Source organism: Oncorhynchus mykiss, chromosome 8 (genome assembly GCF_057628025.1).
Source record: "Oncorhynchus mykiss isolate SJ-2025 chromosome 8, ASM5762802v1, whole genome shotgun sequence".
Lineage (NCBI taxonomy): Eukaryota > Metazoa > Chordata > Actinopteri > Salmoniformes > Salmonidae > Oncorhynchus > Oncorhynchus mykiss.
In genome coordinates this window covers 40285323-40297818 of record NC_143029.1, presented here as the reverse complement: position 1 = coordinate 40297818, position 12496 = coordinate 40285323, and the positions used below count along the sequence as shown (strand labels likewise).

Sequence of the window (12496 nt, the reverse complement as noted above, 5' to 3'; positions counted from 1 at the left end):
TTTCTACTAAAACCCCAAACCATGAAAACCCTAAGTAACCATGACCTGGAGTAAATCTGGAGTAAATCTTAGTTGCTACACAAGGAAACGTCAAATTCATATTTGAAAGAAACTGGAATCCCTCCCTCAAACTATAGGTCTAGAAAAGACAAGCCAATCAGAAACCATAGTGACTTCGTTCTCTCTCTCTTTTTCAATAAAAACATCTGTTAGCCTCTGTCAAGACCATGAGTTCATAGACCAAAACACAAGATGCAGTGAGACCAAAACCCTCTGCACATTTATTGGCTACAGTCACTGTGTTTGTCAATCGAAACCTCTACAAGAACCACATGTTTTTAGAACAGCTCAGAGACTAGGGCTGAAGTAGGAGCTAGCTCTCTCACTTTATTTGCTAATTTGAACATTATGAGTCTGGTGAGGCCCGGTTTCTGTCTGTTTAAGAGAGAAGGGAGCAGACGAGTAATGTGAAATAATGAGTCGAACTGACAAGCCTATCGGCTGGGAGATAAGCTCTTATTTAAAGGATAGACTGCTGAGGGAGGGTACGTTTTATTAAAACCGTCTCAAAAGAGAGAGAGAGACAGAGAAACACAAATGATGCGGGTGATCCCATAACATGTCATAAGTAGATTAGACTAGCCAAAGGTTGATTGCTATGCATGAAGAGAGAACCCAAGGGAATTATGTGGGGAAAATGTTTGAAAACATCTCTCTCTCCCTTTCTCAAAACACTCCAGACCCCTGGAGTCATGGTCAGTCTCCAGCCAGTCCAGGACAACCCAGCCAAACTGGATCGGAGGCCACTCAGAGTGGAGGAATAGAGAGATGCAGGTAAACAAGAAGTGCTTGCAGTGCTGTGTTGTGCGTCCCTCTGAGATACACCACACATACAAAAGTACAGTACCAGTCAAAAGTTTGGACACACCTACTCATTCAAGGGTTTTTCTTTATTTTTTAAAACTATTTTCTACATTGTAGAATAATAGTGAAGACTATGACAAAACACAAATATAATTAATATACTGTAGGAACCATAACAATTATTCGAAGTAGCCACCCTTTGCATTGATGACAGCTTTGCACACTCTTGATATTCTCTCAACCAGCTTCACCTGGTATGCTTTTCCAACAGTCTTGAAGGAGTTCCCACATATGCTGAGACCTTATTGGCTGCTTTTCCTTTACTCTGCGGTCCAACTCATCCCAAACCATCTCAATTGGGTTGAGGTCAGATGATTGTGGAGGCCAGGTCACCTGATGCAGCACTCCATCACTCTCCTTCTTGGACAAATAGCCCTTACACAGCCTGGTGGTGTGTTGGGTCAATGTCCTGTTGAAAAACAAGTGAGAGTCCCACTAAGTGCAAACCAGATGGTATGGCGTATAGCTACAGAATGCTGTGGTAACAAGGCTGGTTAAGTGTGCCTTGAATTCTAAATAAATCACAGATGGTGTCACCAGCAAAGTACCCCCACACCATCACACCTCCTCCTCCATGCTTCACGGTGGGAACCACACATGCGGAGATCACCCGTTCACCTACTCTGCATCTCACAAAGACACGGAAACACAAATCTCAAATATGGACTCATCAGACCAACGGACAGATTTCCACCGGTCTAATGTCCATTGCTCGTGTTTCTTGGACCAAGCAAGTCTCTTCTTATTATTGGTGTCCTTTAGTAGTGGCTTCTTTGCAGCAATTCGACCATGAAGGCCTGATTCATGCAGTCTCCTTTGAACAGTTGATGTTGAGATTAGTCTGTTACTTTAACTGTTAAGCATTTATTTGGGCTGCAATCTGAGGCTTCTAACTCTAATGAATTTATACTCTGCAGCAGAGGTAACTCTGGTTCTTCCTTTCCTGTGGTGGTCCTCATGAGAGCAAGTATCATCACATTGCTTGATGGTTTTTGCGACTGCACTTGAAGAAAATGTCAAAGTTCTTGACATTTTCCGGATTGAAAACATTTGCCGAATGCAAGCCAGGCCTGTTCGACGAGCAGGTGTCCACATACTTTTGGTCATGTAGTGTATTTCTGACCTCTACCCCAGCACAGCCTCAGAGCCTGTCTGTGGTTAACCTGGCAGAGATGGAGCTCCATGTTAAAGAGCTGGTCTCTGGCATCGTGTGTGTGTGTGTTCAACTTGGGCTCTGGCATGGTGTATGTGTGTTTGTGTGTGTGTGTCTTCTACTCGGGCTCTGGCATGGTGTGTGTGTGTGCATGTGTGTTCAACTCGGGCTCTGGCATGGTGTATGTGTGTTTGTGCGTGTGTGGGTGGGTGTGATCTACTCAGGCTCTGGCATGGTGTATGTGTGTTTGTGTGTGTGTGTCTTCTACTCGGGCTCTGGCATGGTGTGTGTGTGTTTGTGTGTTTGTGTGTGTGTTCAACTCGGGCTCTGGCATGGTGTATGTGTGTGTGTGTGTGTGTTCAACTCGGGCTCTGGCATGGTGTATGTGTGTGTGTGTTCAACTCGGGCTCTGACATGATGTATGTGTGTGTGTGTGTGTGTGTGTGTGTGTGTGTTCAACTCGGGCTCTGACATGATGTATGTGTGTTTGTGTGTGTGTTCAACTCGGGATGTTTGTTTTATAATCTCAACCCACCTGCCTTCACTGAGTTTCAGCCCCTTAAACTTAACAGACTGTATCACTATCACTATTTTCCCCTCTCATAGTCTAGCTGTTAGTCTAGCTCTCCTTCTCTCCCCCCCCCCCCCCCCCCCCTCTCTCTCTCTCTCTCTCCAGGCTGGTTATGTATGAGTCCAGTAGCCTAGTCAAAGGCCTTGACAGCCAGGAGACCAAAACACAATATAACGCTTCCAATAATGCATTTATTGACCTCGTTTACTGGACTCCTATACAGACATAATGTACTTTCACACACAGAGTGAGTCGGCAAGTCCTCATCACTTGTGGCCCAATCTGGACCGTTTACTAAAGTGTTTTATTTCATTTGTACGGGTGTAAGATTATATACATTTTATTTATTTAGGGTGCTAGATCGAATCCCTGAGCTGACAAGGTAAGAATCTGTCGTTCTGCCCATGAACAAGTCAGTTAAGCCACTGTTCCTAGGCCTTCATTGTAAATAAGAATTTGTTCTTAACTGACTTGCCTAGTTAAAAAAAAAAATTATCAGGGAGTCATACTGAGAACAATGTCTCTTCTACAGATGAGCCCTGAATTACATAAACGACAGAAAATACACACGTCAAAATATAGGTACAAGATGCAAGCAGGAAGAAAAACCCGGTCGTAAAACACAAACACATTCATCAACAATGACGTCTTCAATCAGCTTTATGAATTTCCCTAGAAGCACCAAAACATCAAATCTAAGAACATTTTTGGTCCACAAAATAAGGTGCAAGAAAACTAAAAGCTGATTTGCCTAACTTAGTAGAGACAAAGGGAATTTTCCAGAGTTAGCCATCCTTGAGACTGGGAGTGGTAACTCACAAGTCTAAAGTTGAGTAATCATGTTATGCACAGCGGGACTATTTGTAAAAGGGCTTTATACACTTATAAATATAGCAATGTATTAACGTACATGACATCAAAGAGGGCCAACCAACTTCCTGGTAGAAGGATGCAGTGAAGACTACTAAAACTGCTACCCAAAATATAGTGCAGTGTGCTATGATAAACTGCATCTAACGGCCTTAATGAAGTGGCAGCTGTGTTCGCCATAGTCTAGAACTGATAGGAACGTCAACGGAATAATCTGCTTTCTACTATTTAGCGAGAGGCATGATCTATCTCTATAGAAGAAGCACATTTTTTTAAGAAGCACACAGCTTCTTAACTAAGTCCTCAGTATGCTTTTTAAAAGACAGCTTTTCATCTATCAAGATGCCCCAACAGATAACTCAGATTTTTGTCTCTTCTGATTGACAAATATCTCATGCCCAGATATTTGTAAGCAGGGACACGATCAATAAGGACACCGTCCAAAATACATATTTTGAAATTGTCACCGAGTTATTTGATGCACTATATAGAGAACAAAATATACTATAATGAACATAAAATGAAGCATGTTCACATCCATGTGTGAGCTGTATAACCCCCAGCTGTGACAAACTATACTTGTGAGAGTAAGATTTAGGATGTGGTGGATGGGTGTGTGTGTATTCTACACAGTAACAGCAGGTACATAACAATAGTAGCAGGTTGTGGGGGTAACTGACCTTGTCTGAGTAGGGTTCCTCTGTGAGGTCAATGCCCTCGGCCTCCAGTCTCTGCTCCAGCACGGTGTGGAGATCGACGGCCATCTTAACATGGGACACCTTCCTGGCCACCGTCATCTTGCCACTACCCCCCTGGATCTGAGCCTGAGGGCAGGCCGACTCGGGCAGGTCAGACAGCCAAGGAGGGGGCACGGCCGGGGGTGTGCCTGGTTCCTCTGGTTCTAGAGAGGGGGTGGTGGTGGAGGCAGGGGAGGCTGGAGTAGGGCTAGCTGGAGAGGGGGAGATATGGGTACTAGAGGCCTTACTGGGGAGGGCTGGAGCCCTGGAACTGGGGCTGCTGATGACAGGGCTGGGGGGATGAGAGTTGGTGGAGGAATAGGAATGAGTTGGGGAGGAGAGGACAAGAGAGGGGTGGCATATCCCATTGGCTAGGCACTCCTTGGACTTCTTGATTGGGACAGGAGGGGGCACTGGGGGCTTTTTGGGGTGACTCCAGATGCTTCTCTCCCCCAGCTGGGTTTCGGGAGGGCTGGAGATCAGGTTGGGCAGGCTTTTCTGGGGCTGGGGAAGCAAGGCAATGGAACAGGGTGGTCTGAGGGGCAGCTGGGAGGGCACAGGGGGGAGGTCAGAACGTCCTTTAGGGCTCACAGCAATCCCCCCATTCTGAGCCGGTGGTGAACCCCTATCTCCATGAGCCTGGAGGCCCTTCACTGGGCTGGTGGTGCCCAACTTGGAGCCACCATTAGCGTGCTTGGGTTCCAGGCTGTGGTCCTTCTTCTGGTGGAAGGCCTGTTCCAAGTGGAGGTCCCCCAGGGAGTGGGATCTCTTCCAGGCCTGGGGGCTGGTGGCCTCCAGTGGCCCGTCCAGGTCCTCGCAGCTGAGACTGGCTGGCATGGGGGTCTGGCGGGGGCCCTTCCTCAGCCCCAGCATGCTCAAGCCCCTCAAGGTGGGCTTGAGGAAGAAGTGCTTGGTGAAGTTGACTGTGCGCTCCATCTTGCTCTGCTGCAGGGCCTCAGTGGACTGGGTCATGGGCAGGGTGGGGTAGTCTGGAGACTGGAGGCCCACAGAGGAGCGGTTGGAGCGAGATGTCTTTCTGCTCTTGCCTGAAACACAGTGAACAACATATCCCTCTTCAATCTGGAGCTGGGACAGGTTGCATAAACAGATCTCGAGACTTTGACTTAAAACAGATAGCGACAGAGCACTAACTGAAACCTGATACTGAGCTGTACTGTATGTATTGGATAATGGATTTCATATCACTATGGGTGCTGTGCTGTTTGCATTGCGTTTTGATCATCACTATCAGTTGTGAATGTGAAGAGGACATGTGAATCTGAAACAGCCTGTTCACACTGAAGTGGTTCAGTCTCTCTCCCACTATTTATGGCCTTAGATCAAAAGGTCGATCTGATTTAAGAGCATAGCTGGACACAGTGACGTTGTGTTATCTGTCAGTACACAACTTGCCTGTGTAACGTTCAACTAGCCAGAGTAATGGTAATGTGCATAACAACACTGATTTTTTTTTTTTTTTTGTGACGATAGCCTTGTAAATGCAACGCTGCACTCGCAACACAATTTCAGATGCAGGACATCAGTATAGTGCATCTCAGAAAACACATTACAGTAACAGAAGGCTAGGGGCCAACCTGCCATTCATGGCTTATTAGAGCAACATGAAGACGTGTCTAAAATAGCACTTAATGCCAAATTTCAAGTCTCATATAATAATGAATAGTGATATTGCATGACACACAATTTTTATCAAACATATCACACACACATCAGTAATCTGTAGCTCTAATCATTTGGAGAGCAGCGAAAGATTTGTGCAGATTGAAGTCAGTCTGATGTTTTTAAAGTTGATGTGCTGTTTCAATGTGCTTGTTATTGCCAATTTTCCCTCCAAAAGATGTTTGATATCTGGCCCAGCTAACCACCATCCCAGGCTAGCTTCCAATCATTTGTTTAATAAAGATATTTTGGATTTCCTATCAGGGCATAAGACAAAAGTATTGACCCCAGAGTCAGATGTCTGCTTTTCAAAATAAATGAATGCTCAAACACTCCAATACACACAACTTTTCTTAAAAAACAGACACTCAGCAATCAATCTAAATGTTGCTGATTCTTTGTGATGGTGGTACATCAGTTGTGAAGAATGATTCATCTTTAAGAATGATCTGGCCTTAATGGCCATGCTGTAACGGTCTTCTTGTGGTGAAGTAGAGGCGGACCAAAACGCAAGCGTGATTATATTGATTCATGTTTAATAAAAAAAAGGATGAACACTACAAAACAACAAACGTGGAAAACCAAAAACAGCCCTGTCTGGTGCAAAACACAGAGACAGGAACAATCACCCACAAACACACAGTGAAACCCAGGATACCTAAGTATGATTCTCAATCAGAGACAACTAATGACACCTGCCTCTGATTGAGAACCATACTAGGCCGAAACATAGAAATAACCCAAAACATAGAAAAACAAACAGACTGCCCACCCAACTCACGCCCTGACCATACTAAATTAATACAAAACAAAGGAAATAAAGGTCAGAACGTGACACATGCACTCTTAAAATCTCCACCCGGCATAGCCAGAAAAGGACTGGCCACCCCACGGAGCCTGGTTCCTTCCTAGGTTTCTTCCTAGGTTCCTGCCTTTCTTGAAAGTTTTCCTAGCAACTGTGCTTCTACATTTGCATTGCTTGCTCTTTGGGGTATCTGTATAAGTACTTTGTGATGCAAAAAGGATTCATAAAATACATTTGATTGATTGATTGACTGATTGATGAGGATGCCATGTCCATTAGGAACACTCCCTTTTGCCCTCAGAAAAGCCTTAATTCGTAGGGGCATGGACTCTACAACGTGCCAAAATCATTCCACAGGGGTGCTGGCCCATGTTGACTCCAATGCTTCCCACAGTTCTGTTAAGTTGGCTGGATGTCCTTTGGGTTGTCAACACACACGGGAAACGGTTGAGCATGAAAAACCCCAACAGCGTTGTAGTTATTGACACACACAAACTTGTGCACCTGGCACCTACAACCATACCCCGTTCAAAGGCACTTACATCTTTTGTCTTGCCCATTCACCATCTAAATGGTACATATACACAATCCATGTCTCAATTGTATCAAGGCTTAAAAATCCTTATCAACCAGTCTCTTCCCTTTCATCTACACTGATTGAAGTGGATTTAAAAGTGTCATCATTAAGGGATCATAGCTTTCACCTAAATTCACTTGGTCAGTCTTTGTCATGGAAGGAGCAGGTGTTCCTAATGTTTTGTATACTCAGTGTGTATCTATGTTCATAATTGTGAATCTTGCCCAAGTGCTATAAGCAGAATGTACATCAATGTACAATGCAATAGATGATTGTTGCACTTGATCATATTACCTACCGGTCACTAATTAAGATGGGACAAGACCAGAGCCTGAACAACTAGTAGTTGGTTTTTGTGTCAGACACACAGCGCATATTTTTATAACAGACATACCCCTCTCCAGCTTCACAACAACTTTGTCAATATGACGTGACCATGATAATTGACCATCCAATGTTATACCTATGAGTTTAATTTCCTCAACTTGCTCAATGGCCACACCCTTTATGCACAACTCCAGTTGAGGTTTAGGTCTTAGAGATACAATGCTTTTAGTTTTAGGTGTATTTAATACCAGTGTGTTATTAATCACCTATTCTGATACTGACTGTAACACCTTATTTAGAATTTCAGTGAGCTCACTGGCTTTGAGTGCTGACATGTAGAGTATGGAACCGTGGTGGTTGGTGGTACTTAAAATGGGGAATAAACTGAATGGTCTCAAACACATCAATCACCTAGTTTTCTATGTGTTTGATACCATTCCATTCACACCATTCCATTCATTATCATGAGCCGTCCTCCCCTCACCAGCTTCCTCTGGTGTGGAATCATCCGCATACATTATCATTCTAGCTTTGTGTAAAAAAATAGAGAAGGGTAACGGCCCAAGGCAACTGCCCTGAGGGACACCACACTGTACATATCTGATGTTAGAGAAGCTTCCATTGAAGAACAGGGTTGCAGGTAGCCTAGTGGTTAGAGCATTGGGATAGTAACCGAAAGGTTGCTAGATTGAGTCCCCGAGCTGACAAGGTAAAACATCTGTCGTTCTGCCCCTGAACAAGGCAGTTAACCCACTGTTCCCCGGTAAGCTGTCATTGTAAATTTGTTCTTAACTGACTTGCCTAGTTGAATTATGAGTTCTATTGGATAAATAACTCTCCAACCATGTGATGGCAGGTGATGAAAAGCCATATCAAGTGAATTTCTTCAATAACAATTTATAATCAATAACATCAAATGCTGCACTGAAATCTAACAATACAGCTCCAACTATCATCAGTCATCTGAGTAAGTGCAGTACAAGTTGAGTGCCCTTTTCTATACACATGTTGAAAGTCTTGTTCTCTGAAAAATAGCATTGTATTTGGTCAAACATAATTATCTCCATCAGCTTACTCAGAACTGGCAGAAAACTGATTGGGTGGCTGTTAGAGCCAGCAAAGGATACTTTACTATTTTTATGCAGTGGAATTGCTTCCTTCCATGCCTGTGGATACACAAACTCCTTTAGGCTTTGGTTAAAGATATACCAAATAGGGGTGGCAATACAGTCTGCTACCATTCTCAATAGTTACCCATCAAGGTTGTCTTTTCCTGGTGGCTTATCATTCATTATTGATGGATATAGTTTTTTCACATCTCCCAAACTTGGGCTCCTGAGTGGCGCAGCCTTCTAAGGCACTGCATCGCAGTACCTAAGGCGTCACTACAGACACCCTGGTTCAAATCCAGGCTGTATCAGGCCGCCCTATGGTACAGCCCTATGGGAGTACCATAGGGCGGCGCACATTTGGCCCAGTATTGTCTGGGTTTGGCCGTCATTGTAATAAGAATTTGTTCTTAACTGACTTGCCTAGTTAAATAAAGGTTGTCATTTCTCTTCTGAGTTTTTCCACTTGAAATGATTGGCAATATAGAAAGGTTATAAATGATATGGTCATAAATGATTATGTGAATATTGGAGGCAGGTGTGTTGGCTGGCGCAAAACTGTGACACCAATCAGGCCCTTCAAGGACTGGAATTGCCCACCCACCCCTGTTTCAGACCAACAGATTTTTTACATCTTCAACAAAACATTTTGTGTGAAATTCCTTTAGGTCCAACTTTTGGCACTTTGAATTTCCTTGTTATTGCCACAATGTTATGGTCATGTCTTAAAGGCATGATGGACTGTCGTTTCTCTTTGCTTATTTGAGCTGTTCTTGCCATAATATGGACTTAGTATTTTACCAAATAGGGCCCCCCTACCTTTTCACAACAACTGATTTGCTCAAACACATTAAGAAGGAAAGAAATTCCACAAATGAACTTTTAACAAGGCACACTTGTTAATTGAAATACATTCCAGGTGACTACCTCATGAAGCTGGTTGAGAGAATGCCAAGAGGGTGCAAAGCTGTCAACAAGGCAAAGGGTTGTTGCTTTGAAGAATCTCAAATATAAAATATATTTTGATTTGTTTAACACTTTTTTTTTGGTTACTGCATGATTCCATATGTGTTATTTCATAGTTTTGATGTCTTCACTCTTGTTCTACAATGCAGAAAACAGTACAAATAAAGAAAAACCCTGAAATGAGTAGGTGTGTCCAAACATTTCACTGGTACTGTACGTAGGAGGATGGTTGAGAGTTATGGCTGTAGTAGAGAATGTATGAAGCAGAATAGTGCAGATTGGTTTGGCAGGGTGACCGTATAGAGACAAAGTAAAATACATTTATTAAAATGCAGAATGTACACTGGATGTTATGCAGCAAATGGCGAGTGTTAACGACTGAGATGGAGAAATGTGAGACACAAAGAAAGAAGGAAGAGACATGAAATAAAGCAAGCAGGTCGGAGTAACTTCCATCACAGAAGTGGTTTATTCCACAACTCAAATCTCTACTGTGGCAGATTGCACATCTTTCAGATCCGTTACGACACACACACACATAGAACAGAACAGAGAGCAATCATAGAGAGAGAACCCACTGGGCAAAAACTGGTTGAATCAAAGTTGTTTCCAAGTTATTTCAACAAAGAAATTCAATGTAATGACTTGAATGAATGTGGAAAACTGATTGGATTTGCAAAAAGTAATCAACGTGAGGGAGTTTTTTTTTTTACCTAACTCTTAACCTACATCCAATGACATGGTGACATTTTTTGTTGATTTCGCGTTGAATTCACTTTACATGTAGAATATTTCAAACTACATGTAGAAATGAAGTCTGTGCCCAGTGGGACATCAATTATTTAAGCTATGATTGAAGCTAAAACACAGAACTCAACAGTAGTGGGAAAGCAAAGCACAGTCATATTTGATTTTTTTTACTTTTATTCTTCCCAATTTCGTGACATCCAATTGGTAGTTACAGTCTTGTCCTGACGCTGCAACTCCCGTATGGACTCGGGAGAGGCGAAGCCCGAGAGCCATGCGTCCTCTGAAACACGACCCTGCCAAGCCGCACTGCTTCTTGACACTGGTGGTTGACAAGCCAGCTTGCAGGTGCCCGGCCCGCCACAAGGAGTCGCTAGAGCGCGACGGGACAAGGAAATCCCGGCAGGCCAAACCCTCCCCTAACCCTGACAACGCTGGGCCAAATGTGCGCCGCCTCATGGGTTTCTCAGTCACGGTCGGCTGGATCAAACAAAGATCAAATCTGGGGCTGTAGTGACGCCTCAAGCACTGCGATGGAGTGCGCACACAGTCTTTTTAAAGGGGAGTTTGAGTAGTCTTAACTATACACAAAATGTTCTCACAAATATAAATCTGAAATACACTTCCATAATCAGATAATAATGTATCTGCTTTTTTATATATCCACTATCATTAAAAAATATTTCCATCTAATATTTTTTGGGGGGTTGTTTAGGCACGTACTATCTTTGTGCAACATTGTCACTATGAAACAAAGCACAAGATAAAGTTACAGAAATGTTTTCAAGTGACTTGAAATGGCACGGAGAAGAGAGAATGAGCCGGGATTGGGAGAATGGATACAGAGCCAAAACACAGCAAATAATTGGGCAGTGACTTTACAAGGTTAGTTAGTTAACAAGGTCTCAGTTTCTACAGTAATACCTCTCAAAAGAAATACTCCCTCGTGGCGTCATGATTGGTTTGGTCTCCCAGCAACCACTCAACCTCCTGAGGCGAAAGAGGAGGAGTAAGAGGAGAAGGAGGGGTTCGCTGTCCATTGTGAGATTAGAGCAACATGGGCACTAGGCTCGAATTGGACAGAACAGTTCTGTGCATTTGAGATGTGGGGTGTTGTTCCCTTTATGCATAGGGCCCCATTGTAGGGTAAACTAGAGATCTGGGCTTGGGGGTTAGGTCCTTGTCCCTTAGGATAGGGCTTCTGCAGAGAAGGCAGAGAGAACCTGAAGATGGAGAGGGCAGTGGAAAGAGTGGCGTGACAAAGTGAAAAAGAGAGAGAAAGAGAGGAGGGGGTGCATCTCTCCCCTTACTATGACACTACGCAGCTAGGCGGTGGCGGAGGTAAGTGGGGTGGGGGTGTGGGTGGAGCTAGGAGACAGACATAACGGGACAGAGAGCGGAGAGGTTTGATTGGCTGGCCTTGGTCCAATGGAGTGCGATGACGGGCGGTTCAGGTTAGAATGCTGAAGCATGGCAGAGGAGGAGGAAGAGGAGTTTGCCCAGAGTGGAGGAGGAATCACAGTCACTGTAGCGAGAGGCTAGGCTACTCATTACCATTCTCCAGGTTCTCATTGCTTTCGTAGCAGCCAGAGTCACGTGGCGAGTCGCCCACCAGGCCGTGGCCCTCTGACAGCAGCTTCTCCTGAGAGCCTGACAGGCCGCTACGCTCCGGTTCACTGCTGCCTATAGACACACACAACACAGAGACAATATAGTGAGACATCCAGAATTATGTAGTGTGTGTGTGTGTGTGTGTGTGCACACGTGAGGTTGTGTGTGTGTGTGTGTGCACACGTGAGGTTGTGTGTGTGTGAACTCACTGTCATACTCCTGCAGTAGCTCCACGGCGGTGAGCAACACAGCTCTGTGTTGAGGGTCTCTGATGTTGAGCTCATCTAGATCCTCCTCCTCCAACAGCTTGAAGGTGTCCAAGTCCTCATAGCCGTTAAATAAGAAGGTAGGCATGTGCTCCTGGAGAAGAGAAGAGAGAACAGATTGCAGATCAGATCTTCCTACAACATGTGTGAGCG

General features: G+C 44.2%; 1 protein-coding gene across 9 annotated transcripts in view; it reads right to left on the bottom strand.

Annotated features, from left to right (window-relative positions):
• The window catches only part of LOC110529898 (SAM and SH3 domain-containing protein 1), a 333014-nt gene that overhangs the window by 3487 nt on the left and 317031 nt on the right, over positions 1-12496 (bottom strand). For all 9 annotated transcript variants that reach the window (XM_036985458.2, XM_036985457.2, XM_036985461.2 and 6 more), the window contains 3 exons: positions 12287-12437; positions 12021-12149; positions 4199-5301 (listed from right to left, as the gene is read on the bottom strand). In XM_036985458.2, coding sequence (XP_036841353.2) covers positions 4199-5301; positions 12021-12149; positions 12287-12437 — 1383 coding nt within the window. The remainder of the gene's footprint in view (positions 1-4198; positions 5302-12020; positions 12150-12286; positions 12438-12496) is intronic.